At 38.5% G+C, this 14,050-nt stretch overlaps 1 protein-coding gene across 3 annotated transcripts in view; it reads left to right on the top strand.

Moving 5' to 3' along the window:
• The window catches only part of GRM5 (glutamate metabotropic receptor 5), a 475,017-nt gene extending 461,883 nt beyond the window's left edge, over window positions 1–13,134 (top strand). For all 3 annotated transcript variants that reach the window (XM_045818291.1, XM_045818292.1, XM_045818290.1), the window contains one exon: window positions 8,432–13,134. In XM_045818291.1, coding sequence (XP_045674247.1) covers window positions 8,432–9,335 — 904 coding nt within the window. In that variant the 3' untranslated portion in view covers window positions 9,336–13,134. The remainder of the gene's footprint in view (window positions 1–8,431) is intronic.
• Window positions 13,135–14,050: the final 916 nt, after the last annotated feature.

The raw sequence follows: 14,050 nt of genomic DNA, 5'->3' as shown, positions 1-14,050 counted from the left end.
CAAAATGCCTCTTCTTGGCACATGCCCCTGCCTCACATCCTTTGTTAGACACTTTCCTTTGATGAGGTCTTAGGGGTAGTAGCAACTGTACTAGAACTATTAGGTGCATTAATAACTCACCCTGAATATGTAAGTAACATTTTGAAAAGGCCTCCTGTTGGTGTTAAACCAAAGAGAAGTTAAAAGAGGGCCCAGCTGTTCTCTTCGAACACAGATTTAGGAATTTTCAGAGAAGGATGCAGCCACTGCTACCTCCCCAGCTATTCAGAAGGGAGGGAAAGACCACCTTACAGGGTTGTGGGAAAATTTCATGAGATTAAGCACATGGAATCAGAATCTTTCCCATATATGCAACACATGTGTTAATTGGAGTCTGTTGATCCATGTTATTTTAAGATTCCCCAGGCTTTATGCCTCATTAAGCTCCACTTTATATGCAAATCCTTTGAAAGTTCTTCCGCAGTGAGCAATCTTTTCTCTGAAATATTTCAACACCAACAAGAAAATTCTAATGGGCAAGAACAAATGTCTTTCCTTTTATGATAGTTCTTGTGCCAATAGTATATTCTTTTCCATCCTCATTTTTTTTTGTCACAACTCTTAGCATCTCAAAACTATATTCCTACACTGTGAAAACAAGCTCTTAAATGTACTCTGGACACCACTGTCTGGCTTGTGTCAATCTTCTTGGTTCCTCACTTCCTTAAAGACTAATTAACTTAACAAATATTAATCAGGTCTTAACATTTTCTTGAAGTAGGACCAAGATGGGGGCCAGATGATGAGTAAGGTCAATGGGTGAAGTTGGGGTGAGGGTTTAGAAGATTATGTCATGGTTCCTACATTCAATATGTTTTTGTTAAGATCAAGCAAGAAGATCGAATGCATAAAATATTAAATAAAAATGCAGAATTCTTACAGTGGAAGAATAACAGAAAAGAAGCTGTGGGTATTTCTTTATGTAATATTCATTCATTTATTGATCAAGCACATAGATTGCATATGTATCTAAGACTTACATAATCTCTCTGATGTAATACATTAGACTGCCCAAGTATTCCTGATACAAGAAGCCCAAGGTGAAAAAGGTGAAGGGATCGAGAAAAAAAAGAGAGAAAATAAAACCCTCATACATACAGACAACAGTTTAGTGATTACCAAAGGGAAAGAGGGGTGGGGGAAGGTGGAAGAGGTTAAAGGAGAGATAAATAATAATAATATAAATATAATTCCATAATAATGGAGGAAGACTTGACTTGGGGTGCTGAACATACAATACAATGTAAAAAACCTATATAATTTTATTAAGCAATGTCACTCCAATAAATTCAATAAAAATAAAGAAACTAGCATTTGAGTACAGAAACCTAATAGCTAACGAGACAAGAACTCAAATAAACCGAATAAAGTTTAATTGTTTCTATCTAATCTGAAATGATCTAGCTAGGTTGCTGGGGTTTGGGCCAGGATCCCTTCTTTCTTTAATATATGTTTGCTACCAGCTGAAAAAAAAAACCCACAAACCCCAAAGTTAATTACTGAGTTATTCAAAAAGCAAAAGAAAAAAATCTATATAGGTCAGGGGTGGCCAGGAAGAATTTTCATACTGGACAAAAAAATCCAAACTCTATCTTCCAATGCCTTAACTTCTTCATCCCACACAGTCAAACTGTACTACTGCTTATGTTTGGAAAATTCCTTGTAGATTCCTGAACTTCTGTCATTGGTATTCTTCCTGGAGGCCAATGTCAAGCACTCTTTTTGTACTTGGCTATAATCTTCTAATTATTCAAGACATAGATACAATCTGCCTGCTATGGGCCCACAGTATTCACTGGCCACCACTTTCCTCCTTCTGGAAATGGTTTCTTCCTCTTGTGAAGTTTTGAATTTCTTGTGAGCTTCACCCTTTAGAAACTCAGTGAAGTCAGTCCTTGTTCTCATGCTCCACCATCCCTCACTCTCCTCACCCACAGCACTCTACCACCCACCCATTGACTTTATTTCAAGGCCCTAAGAAGAAAAAAAAGCCTCTTTCTATCAAACTACCCTGAGTAACTCATATTGTTAGCCTTCTGTGTGTATCTTCTCTCTTGAATTCAACTTTATCCTCTTTGACGGTGATCTCTTATCTCAATATTTCTCAGTTACAATATCAATAAGCATTGCAGAATAAAATCATTGGCAAAGGTATCACATATCTTCTGCTACCAATATTAGTTGAAGGTTATGTTTGCAATTATTTTTCATTAACTGGCATTCCAAGTTAAGTCAGAGAGAAAATGAGAAAGTTAGAACTATCAGGGTAGGAATTAAGTGTGCCACATATAGGACAATTGTCTTTTATTGGATAACAGCACCAAAAAAAAAGGCTGAAAATTGCCACGTAATATTAATGTATGTGGTTGTCAGCTTCCTGTGCCTTCATCATCAAGGCATCCATTCATTATCCTTGACAAATGTAGGTGCTCAGTCAAGCTGTGCTTCTGAGTTAACAACCAAAGAGAGATATATAGGGTTCGTTCTTCAGAGTGCAAAGTATGTGATTAAGCAGTACATCAACATAGGATAATAGTGAATATAAATCAAATGGCTAACTTTTCTACTTAAAAATGTGTATTACCACCAGGTAGCACCTGAGACTTCTCTTCCATGGAATAAGGAGAGCTTCAAAGAGCAAATATAGACAGTGTTCTGTCATGGAAAATGGAATTGGAAATTGTGATATGGTATTAGTCCCACTTGGCCATTTTCTGTGTAACCTTGGGCAAATATCTAATCTCACTGAGCTTCAGTACTCTCGTATTTGAAACTGGGATAAAGATGTTGATCCTTTTGGCGTTGGAGGAGCAGAATGATCCTAAAAGTGCTTTGTAAGGCAGTATGCAAATACAAAGCTCTATTGCTTTGTTATTGTATCTGTACTAGGCAATTTGGTCCTTGACTTCATTTCCATTTACGGCAGTGTTTTTTCTGCATACATGCATACATCTCTGATGCATACATCATCATGGCCATTTAAGTTGTTTTTGTCTATTTACATCCATTTATGCTGTTAACTGGGAAATTTATATAAATGATTCTGTCACATTCTTATATATTATGGTGTATTTCTCAGTGTAGTTGTTGAAATTAAGACATCAGGGTTTAAAGCTCAGAAAGAAATTTTCCACCTAATTTAGAATATCTGAATACCAACAATTTCAAATTACTCAGCATCTTTTAAAAACTGTATTTCCATATTTTGTAATTCAAAGCAAATTACTGAAAGGAAAATGTATTGATAAAAAGTTTAACAAATGAGCTGAAAATGGAACTGCAATTGCAAATTTTCTGCTTATACTATTCCTAACTCATGAAATTCTCTTATTGACCTAGTATTTTCTGATGTCATTCCAAAGCCATATTTGCTAATTAACAAGTTTTTTAAAAAGACAATACTTTTTGTATTAGAAAACTCAGAATCATACTATGTCTCTCTCCTGCCTACCCTTCTGTCCAAAATCACAAACAAGAGAGATTTGGTAATTAAGATAACTTTTTCATAAAAAAATTGTTAATTTTCAGAGGACATATATGAGTATTCTGATGCCCTGAAACTGTGTAACTTATGAAAGTACTAATAAGCTATGTAACAAAAGAGAAAGTAAGGGTTTAGTTATTTTTTTCTATTCAATGAAATACTCTGAGAATTTTAATTGTTTCTATGCTATCAATAAACCCCAAAACAAGTTCTGGGGGTGGGTGGGAGCGGAAGCGCACAGATTATTCAAAATCCATTTAAAATGAATGCAAAAATTCTAAATTCTATAGACATTTCTGATGGTCAGACTCTCCGCATTAACATTTGCTTCCTGATGATGGTGTGGTGTGCCCTGGCAGAATGCTCTAATTTCTGCAGGTTTTGGCAGATGAATGGAGAAATGGGAAAGGTCATTGAGCTGACATTCAGAGATGGCTTGAAGTGAATAAATTATTTGTGTCCCACATAGAAAAGAAGACTGAATATACTTGTGAGAACAAATATATAAGATTTTAGCAGACCCAAAATGTAAACAAAAAATAAACAAACAACAAACCCAGCCCTCAAATAACATTGAAATGCTGCTTTTTTTTTCAGGAACAAAGAACAAACTTTTATGTATTATAAAACAATAGATTTGTTACATAGTATATTTGGCAACATAGTTAATTGGTGCCTGGAAAGAGCAAGAAAGTTTTTTGGTGTTTGTTTTTGTTGTTGCTTTGGCCACTTTGCCCTCCTTCCCAGATGTAGCAAGCTATTGGTTCCATCTCTCCTCCATTCCTCTTTCTTCCTCCTTGTATTCTAATATCCAAAATACTCAGCGGGTAAGGTGAAGTGCTCCAGATAGAAAAGGAAAATTTGCTTTTGCATTTTCTTACCTCAGGCTCCTAGGACAAATGTATAATCCTGCTGCTTTAAAAAAATTATCAGCCTAAGTAATAATAAATAATATTGTATGGCTGAATGTAAGGTCTGATGGTGATAAATAAAACATCTCTTGCAGAGGTGCTTTGTTTAATAAAGTACCCTCATGTGTATTACCCTTAGGTTCCTCCCAAAAATGTAAGGTCAGCAGGGCAGGTTTATTTCTCCTTCTTCTTCCCTTTCTCTCTCTCTCTTTTTTTAACCAATAAGCAGAGAGGCTTAAGTATGTTAAGTGATTTGCCCAGTGTCACTCAGGGCCAGATCTTGGACTCATTCCAGGTCCTCTGCCCAAACTGCCCCAGTAAGCTATCACCACTGAGAAGTTTCACTAAAACAGATATATATGAATTACAAAAAAGGAATAAATACTTCCTTTGAGATTTTCATGGTAGACTTCAAGATTTGTGTTTTCATATTTAGCTAAAGAAATCTTTTGTATGTATACACTGAGTACTATTCAGTACAGTGAGTTATATATATAAAAATTGACCCATAGGACAAAAATAATTGATATTAAGGTTTAATCGATTAAACCTTAATTCTAACAGAAAAACAAGTCAGTATGAATATATTTTAAATGAAATGCATTTATCCACTCAACCTACTGTTGTAGCCAAAGGTACTATGGATATTAACGGACAACAAAGCACCCTCTGGCTGTGCCTTCATAACTCTTCATTCAGCAATGAGATGCACATACAGCAAAGAGTTATCACCTCATGCAGGGACTATGAGAACCCAGTTTAGTCAGGGGTAGGGTCAAGGAAAGCATTCTTCAAGAAAAGGCCATTAAGGTAAAATCAATTTTTTTTAAAATGAGCCAAAGCAAAAAGGAAGGAAAAGGCAGAGAGAACAGAGAACAATGAAATGAAAGAGCATTTCAGGACAAAGTAAAATGTGGAATTTAGTGGTGCAGGTGGCATCACCCAAGGGTGAGAAAGAAGCCACAGATCAAACTCTAGGGAACTCCAATTTTTGTTACAGTTGGTCAGATTAAGGAGAAAAACCAGACATATGTTATAGCTTTACCACATATTTCTACCTTGCACTGAATTCTCTGTTTCTCAAACAAGAGCTCAAAATGTAACTGAGTATACTGTATGTATTTCCTGAAATGTAGTACTTGGGAATGCAAAAACTAATCCATAGCTACCGTCTCCTTACCAGACCCCCTTTCACCTACATCCTCACAATGATCTTCATCAAATGAAATACTGTTTGTTTTTCACCAAGGCTTAAAGAGATTATTATTTTCCAAGTGTACAGGGTGGCTGATCCAGATTTAGAACCCAGATTTTATGATCCTTTGTCCATTACACTTTCTAGGACTTGAATCCTTTCTAGCACAAAAGGATTCAACACAATCTAAGAATCCTTTTCATCCATCTGGATGCTTATTAAGACCTACTTGTGGTACCAATGAATAAGATAGATAAGGTCCCTGTCTTCTTGGAAACTCTATTCTACTAATAAACAAATTAATGTCATAAGTTGTTTTTTTTTCCCTTAGAGTTTCCATTTACTTAATAGAAAAAAAAATCTTTTATTACCCAAGAAATGAAGTGAAGTGCTCAGATTTGGACTCAGTTTCTCTGGTGTCTCCAGTGTCTATTTCCCTTGTTACTTTAATTGTCTGGTGCTCTCTCTCCCACATGACTGTGGGCACTGTGAGCAAAGGTATGGCAGGAAAGAGATCAGTGTTTTGTGCAGATTGGTTGGCTAGCATAGTTTTCTTCTCATATGTTCATCCAAAGGTCTTCCAATCTGCCATCATGTCTTTGGGCATGGCTACGTGATACCAAAGGCTGTCACTGTTAACACCCAAAGTTACATTCCATCAAAATCTTTCTGGTCTGGAAACAAGAACTTCCCTAGGGTAAAACTTGGAGGATAAATCTAGTTATGCTTTTCATTTGAAGTCCATGCTTTGTATTAAAGTGGCCTCAGAGACCTAAAAGACTAATTGTCCCTCTTGACATGTTTGCTCTTCATCCTGCTGGTAGGAGAGAAAGGGGTTTGCTGGCAACCATCCATCTAATCAAATCCCATAAATAATCTGGCCCATTTATTCTGTGCCATGTTCCAGGAGTTAGTGGACATGTCGGAAGCAGAAAAGTAATGCACTAAAAACATAAAAAGTGGCAGGTCAGATTAATGCAAAATGCAAAACAAACTATGAATCTTTCCTAGAAACAAAAGTTAAGAGGTAGGCAGTTCCCTTTCTGCTACTGAGGCTGCATAGCAACCTGGAAATAATCTATCAATCCTTTGCAGGGAGAGAGCTGTGGGTGGGGGATATCTCACATTCCAGAATCCTGAAGGCCACCAGCTTGCAATGTACTGGTTAGGTTAAATGGAATGAGAGTTCAAAGGAAGGAACAGAGGAAGGAAGACCACAAAGTGCAAAGGGATAGATAGGAGCAGTGTGGGAAAGAGGCAGGATGCATGTTGTTATAGGGACTGCAGAACCAGTGATCTGTTATCAACAGGGTTGGTGTCTCAGGCAGAGTGGATCTGGCAGTTACTTTGGCAGCCCTCAGGCAGGTGGACTCCAGAAAGAATTTAGTCCACTGCCTGGCAAAGGTAGGCCAGTCTTCTAGGTTGGCTTCTAAGAGGCCAAGGGAGCAATGGGAACCCAGAGAAAAAGGATAGCTTCCTGTTCGAGTTTCTCAGTTTGTGAAACATCCCCTGCAGAATCTTTTTGGAGAGCAGGGTACTCAGTACTTGTAAAACATATAGATTCTTAGAACCCAATCCAAGCAATCAGAATCCCCTGGGATCCTGCCTAGGATATTTGACAAATGCCCTCCATGAGTCTTATGCACAATTAAGTTTAATAACCACTTGTCGAGATGCTAAAAATTGGGTGGCCATTAGTCTACAGACTGCCCAAGGCTATCTCTTGGTCACGGCACATAGAACAGAGCTGTCTGGACATAACAGACCCCTTGTTACAGAGGTCTCAGATCCGTTTGTGAGAGAAGCCACACTGGGATCTCTTCATATACCATCCCTGAAGGTCCTGCCACAACCCAGGCCATAAGTAGCTTCAGAGGCTGTTGTGTCACTTTTTTCACTCAGGCGCTGAGGCACCAATAGCACTGTCATCAGAGCAGCTTTCAACCCCAGGGTGGAGCCAAAAAGAACTGCTTAGGGAAAGAAGGAGGGATAAAGGCCCTAAGAAATCAGGCCAGTCAGACAATATTCAAGACCCTATAGAAAGTGACATGCCAGGTGTCAAAGGCAATATACTGCATGCCCCCTCAGAGAATTTTTTCAAGTTTTAAGCCTGAAATAAATTTGTGAGGAAAATTTCTGTGAAGTTAAAAAGTTCTACTTAATTAGGTATTCCTGTATGTGTTCACTGAATTTGTATTTTCCAGCAGATAAGCCAGATTGAGTGAAACCATTTTCAAAGTCAGGAATTCATACAGAAATCCCTAGTTAAGTACACCAGCTATTGGCCTGCAGAATAAAAACTGAACTGGAAGCATTGGGTACTTCCTGGTAAACCTTGACTCTTACCCCTTCTCTCTAACTGGGTTGGTGATTTGAGGTCCTAGTTCTCCTGTTTCCTTTCAAAGGCTGCCAGCTCTAGGATGCCCTTGCCCGTAGCAGGCTCTTCTGCACACAGCCAGCCTTCTCTTCTATGTTTGCAGTATAACCAGCTGTTGCACTCCTGGGTGGGCTCAGAGCTACTACAGAATCCCCATAAATACTTCTTCATCCTTACTAATATCCCCTTTGACCACTTTCGTGGAAATGATAAACAGAAGGCTAGATACAAGAAAGCAGACTTTAATGCAAAGCAAAACAAGCAAATGACACTTCCAGGATCTCTTTGACTGGTGTCCTTTTGATGCCCTATGTCCTGAAAGAACAAGGAGAGTCCGTCCCAATCTAAGCCCCATAACCACCCGCCATAGGGGAAGCCCGCAGGGGACCACGCTAAGTCACCTTTCTTCTCCCCTTTCTCCCCAGCTCCAATGGAAAATCCGTCACGTGGGCCCAGAACGAGAGGGGCGGCCGGGGACAGCACCTGTGGCAGCGGCTGTCCATCCACATCAACAAGAAGGAGAATCCCAACCAAACGGCTGTCATCAAGCCCTTCCCCAAGAGCACTGAAAGCCGCAGCCAGGGCGCCGGCAGCGCGGGTGCCAGCGCGGGGGTCACGGGAGGTGCCAGCTGTGCAGCCTCGGGCCCTGGGGGCCCCGAGCCCCCAGACGCCAGCCCCAAGGCGCTGTACGATGTGGCGGAGACCGAGGAGCAACTCCCCGTGTCAGCGCGCCCGCGCTCGCCATCGCCCATCAGCACGCTGAGCCACCTCGCTGGCTCTGCCAGCCGCACGGAGGACGATGTGCCCTCGCTGCACTCAGAGCCGGCAGCGCGAAGCAGCTCCTCGCAGGGCTCGCTGATGGAGCAGATCAGCAGCGTGGTGACCCGCTTCACCGCCAACATCAGCGAGCTCAACTCCATGATGTTGTCCACCCCGTCTCCCGGGTCCAGCGTGGGCCCTCCGCTCTGCTCGTCCTACCTGATCCCCAAAGAGATCCAGCTGCCCACCACCATGACCACGTTCGCTGAAATTCAGCCTCTGCCTGCCATTGAGGTCACTGCGGGCGCGCAGCCTGCCGCCACGGTGGCCCCGCCGCCTGGGGGCGCTGCCCTGGAGACCCCAGTGACTGAGCCCGAGGCTTCTACAGGCAAGCCGGACCTGGAGGAGTTGGTGGCTCTCACCCCGCCGTCCCCCTTCAGAGACTCAGTGGATTCGGGGAGTACAACCCCCAACTCACCAGTGTCCGAGTCAGCCCTCTGTATCCCATCGTCTCCCAAATATGACACACTGATTATAAGAGATTACACTCAGAGCTCCTCGTCTTTGTGAATGTCTTTGGAAACCACGCAGGGTTCCCCAATGGAGCCAAGACCGCTGGTGTTCACGCAGTGACAAGCGTAGTCGCCTGGTTAAGATCTGAGGTGGAAGATGCCGAATTGAACCATGAGATTAATAGTGCTACTTAACATCAGCCGATGAAGACACCAACTACAAATCTTTTGGCAGATTTTCTTCTAGTGGCCTTAGAAAACATGGGCTTTTAAGAAACACTGCTATTTTTTGAGGGCTAACAGGAGTCTGTTGAAACAGTTACATACCAAGTGCTTTGCTCTAGGGACGCAATGAGTGTGAAACAGTGTAATGGAGGGGGAAAAGGCATAGTTAATAAGCAACTGTAAAAAGTTCCATTTGTTTACTTTAGTTCTTTTCCCAGAAGATTCTTTGATTCACCAAACATGAATGTACATTTTCTAACAAACTCAAAATCTGGGACCAAAACATCAACCTATCTCTTTTTTCTTTCCTTCTTTCTTCTTTCTTTTAAAGACTTTGAAAAGTTGTACCTTGGGCTCGGGCCCGGTATTTACTGAGGCATAGTGAGTTTGTTGGAGGCCTACACACGACTAGAAGAAAGATGTGCTGATGTCTGTAGGACTTTTAACCAGAGACTTACTTTCCTCTCCAATTTGTTTGTGAAATCCTCTTCCAAAAGCCTGTGACTGGAATTCCACCTAGTTATTTCAGTTCACTTCCATTAACCAAGAAAACCAGTGGAAGATTTCTTGACTATTTCACCATGTTGCCAATCAATACTGGAGTAGCAAAAAATATTTTCTGGAATACTGTTTTGTAATTCCCTCATTGGGGTGCGTTGTGTAGCTGGAAATTCTCTTTATAATAATAATTCTTAAGCTCCAGCTCGGCTATCTCTTTCATGAAATGTGGCCACTCCTCCTTATGAACGCTGTTCCGTTAGCATTGCCAGCTAAAATATTAACATGCATTTGGGCTTCTTCACTACTTTCTTTTGAGAACCTGATGCACAAAAAGCTCCTCTGTTCTTTCCAAGTCCCACCACTGGAAGAATGGTCCATAGACCCAATGAAGACATTGACACGATCGGAGGGACTGTTATTCAAAAAATTAACACAGTCTCAATACACTGGAAATCTTAAACTGTGTCAAGTTGGATTAGCAGAGATTTAGCCATGCCAGTGAGCAGTGATTTTAACTTATCTTGGCTGCTGAAACAGGGCAGCTATGAACTATGACAAATGTAGATTTTTCAAAGCAATACAGAATACCAAAACAGAGGAACCTTAATGAATATAAAGTATACAATCCTTCTTAGCCATTCCAAAAAGAGGCAAAGCAATTATTAATATTTTCCTTTTTAAAATAATTATTAATATGATTTTGTGCACTTCACACTGTCACTTTTTAAAGACTGCAGAAAAGAGATTTGAAGTTATAATAGAAACACACACACTTTGATAGGCTCATGTAGACAGACTTCACAGCTCAAGACCTGCATCCGCTGTCGTCTCTCTCTTCCTCCCATTACAGCTATCCTCGGGTGCCAAATGTTTTTGATTTTTAAATAAGGATAGTAATAAAAGGAGGAGGTGTCCTATAAATTTAAAGTTCAGTTGACCCAGCCTTATACTAAAGATAGCCTTATGAGAAAGATTTTCTGTGAGGCTGAAGTATATATTTAGCAGAGAGAAAAATACGTGAAACCTTTTACTTTTTGCTCAATACCCTTTTTTTGTATGTGTTTTTTTTACTTTACATCTCCTTAAAAAAGACATTGAGAAATGGAAATATATCCATTGGCATAATTTATCATCCTTCACTTTTAAAAACTATAATAAATATATTGCTGGATTTCCCTTTTCTGGTACCTGTTTTAATATTAAATTTTAAATCAAATCTGCCAATATAAGATATTAAAAACTAACACTAATTTAATAAAACATAAATTTAAGAATTAAAACCTTCCATGACAGATTTGAAATAACATCATCTGAGTGCCCTGATCCCAAATATGATAATGAGACTCTTGAAACAGAATGAATATAATTAAGTGTTATGGTTTCACTGAAAGCAAATGTCTGCCTCTACTTGAAAAACAAATGTAAATATTTTGAAGTATTATTATCCCTGGATCCTCATCAAAAAGGTGGCATTCACCTGAGGATTACTATCTTGATTTCTTAGGCATTGAAATCTTTCTAAATATGCTTTGCTATCCGAGTTTTAAAATTTGTTTCATAAAACCCTTACGTTGAATTCCACTTTATTCTCAAGTACAATTAAGTTTCACTGTACTGACCAAGAGAAGAACATTTTTTGAACTTTCTTCATAATCAAATTACTTTTTAATTTTTTAGTGACAGATTTCTTTTAAAAGTACACTAATTTATGAGAAAATGTATCACAAAATAATATTTAACACAAGAAATTACCATATTACAATTCCATATGAAATTGCAATCAACTGTAAAAAAATAATCCAATTAGAGGAGAACAAAATGTATTTTTCTCTGTATTTCTATACCCTTTGCCACTTCATTCTGTACATTGTATAATACATATTATTATTATTAGTAGTAATGCATTCTTGAGATCTTTCATTTTGGAATGATGCTCTCTTTTTTGCCAGTTTTCATACCAGGTTCCCAGTAATAAATCTTCAATACAAAGAGAACGGAATACTCATTCTAGAACTAGGATATGAACTTCACAATTCATTTGGGTATCTATTTTCATTGAATTTCCTTGAAAACAATCTGTTCCTGGTGCCCAGTGATAATTCAGTTGGGACCAAAAGGAAGGAGAAAGTACAGTGAAATGCTAAAGTTCATTTTCAGGTCAGAAAAGTGATCCGAAAGGACAGTTTGGTTCCAGAATGAAAAAAAGAAGACCTGGTTTGATCAAGTAATATGGACTATCTAATCAGTCCACCCATCCTTCAATTTGGGGAGAGGAGTGGGGTCAGCCTGAGAAGAGCGTATCTGGATTGGGAAGAACCGTCTGTCTAGATTAGGAGTGGGGAAGATAAAGAAAGGGACTATGGAAAGGAGAACCAGATGAAATTTTACCGAAGCAAAGGAAAAAAGCAAACCCCCAAATGCACTAAGCCTTGTTAGTAACAGTCTTTCCCAAGCTACTGCTGTTACCAGCAAACGATCAAAAGGACTAGGAGCTATTTCTGACTGTAAATGAATTGTATAATGGCTCTGCTGCAGTTCTGTGACTTCCAAACCAGGAATTAAAAACACTTACTAAGAAAAATACATTTCCTATGCTAGTCTCCCAGCAAAATGTACGTGTTTTGGAGACTTCAAAGGTATTATCTGAGTTCACATTTAGCCACAGCTTATTAATAACCCTCAAGCTGTCAGAATCCCTATAGTAACCATTTACAATTTTATACTGTGAAAAAATACAGATCAGTGAAAAGCATAAAGATTAATTAGAATTTACTTTAGGGAGGGTCTAAGGCCTGGGAGATTCTCTACTATCTGTTGAAGAATGAGGCATGTATAAATAGTCAGCTGAATTTCACTGATCTTCCCAATGTGAACAAATATACTATGTATATTGTGTGTATTTCTAGATTTCAATGGCAGCTGCTGGTGGTGTTGTAATTAGAAATCTATATAGAATATAGATGTTTTAGGAAGATGGTGCCAATCCTAAAAGATTTGTGTGGGCTACAAGTGCTTGTACTTACTTTTTGCACTTATAACTGATTTGGTTTTAAAATTGTGTGCGTGTATCTGTTCTTTTTCTGTTGTTGCAGCTTGTACTATTAAAACAATAGAGAATGTTAAATTATTTTGATGTGAATTGCAAATGATTTTTTCATAAAGTTTAACATTTTTATCAGCATTGTTTCGCTTTGTACTTGTATAAATGTGTTTTACTTTAGCATTTTAAAGTACATTTGCCTGTTTCTCAGTTGTCTAAATCATGTTATAGTTGGTGTTTGTGAAGTCAGTTACTTTTTGAAAAATATTAAAAAAGAAACTATGACATGACTTTAAGATTCTTCCCCTGAAATGATTAGAATGTTGTGTTAATAGTGTTTTCTAACACCCAAGGAGCCATATTCTAAATGTTAAACTCTGAATGATCCACACATTTGAATTATGGAGTTTACAAAGTACTTGCCTGTGGACAGTAGATTAAAACCAAAATATAAACCCAATCACAAATCAACCGGAGATGCTGTACCCAAAGATATCTACAAACACCTTTCAAGACATAAATACTTAAAAAAAAAAAACAAGGAAATATGTAGGCAAAATAGTTTGTGTGTGTGTGTGTGTGTCTGGAAATATAAGTACAAATTATTGTATATAGTTCCACAATCATCTGTGTTGATAGAGGTAGTATCACAAAAATAATATAGATTTGTGTGTGTAGATATATGTGTATATAAATATACACACATCTATGTAGATATTTCACTTTTGAGTCTATCTATACAATGCTTTTCTGTGTGTACATGTGTTTCTGTGTACATGTGTGGGCATATCCACATAATTTTTTCAGTAAACTTTTACTTGACAAATCACTTTTTACTTTGATCTTAAGCAAAAAAACTTAAATAAACTTACACTATTGTACACAAATTAGTTAAAACCTAAAAGCAAAATATGGGCTAGATATTTAATGTGTGGAAGAGAAAGACATAGTAGATTTTAAAATACAGGGTCCAGCACAAATAACATCCCTTTTTATTACAAAATCAT

Source organism: Phyllostomus hastatus, unplaced genomic scaffold (genome assembly GCF_019186645.2).
Source record: "Phyllostomus hastatus isolate PE091 unplaced genomic scaffold, TTU_PhHast_1.1 phas_scaffold_317, whole genome shotgun sequence".
Taxonomy (NCBI): Eukaryota; Metazoa; Chordata; class Mammalia; order Chiroptera; family Phyllostomidae; genus Phyllostomus; species Phyllostomus hastatus.
Note: the sequence above shows the minus strand (reverse complement) of the source record. Positions and strands in the feature narration are given on the sequence as shown.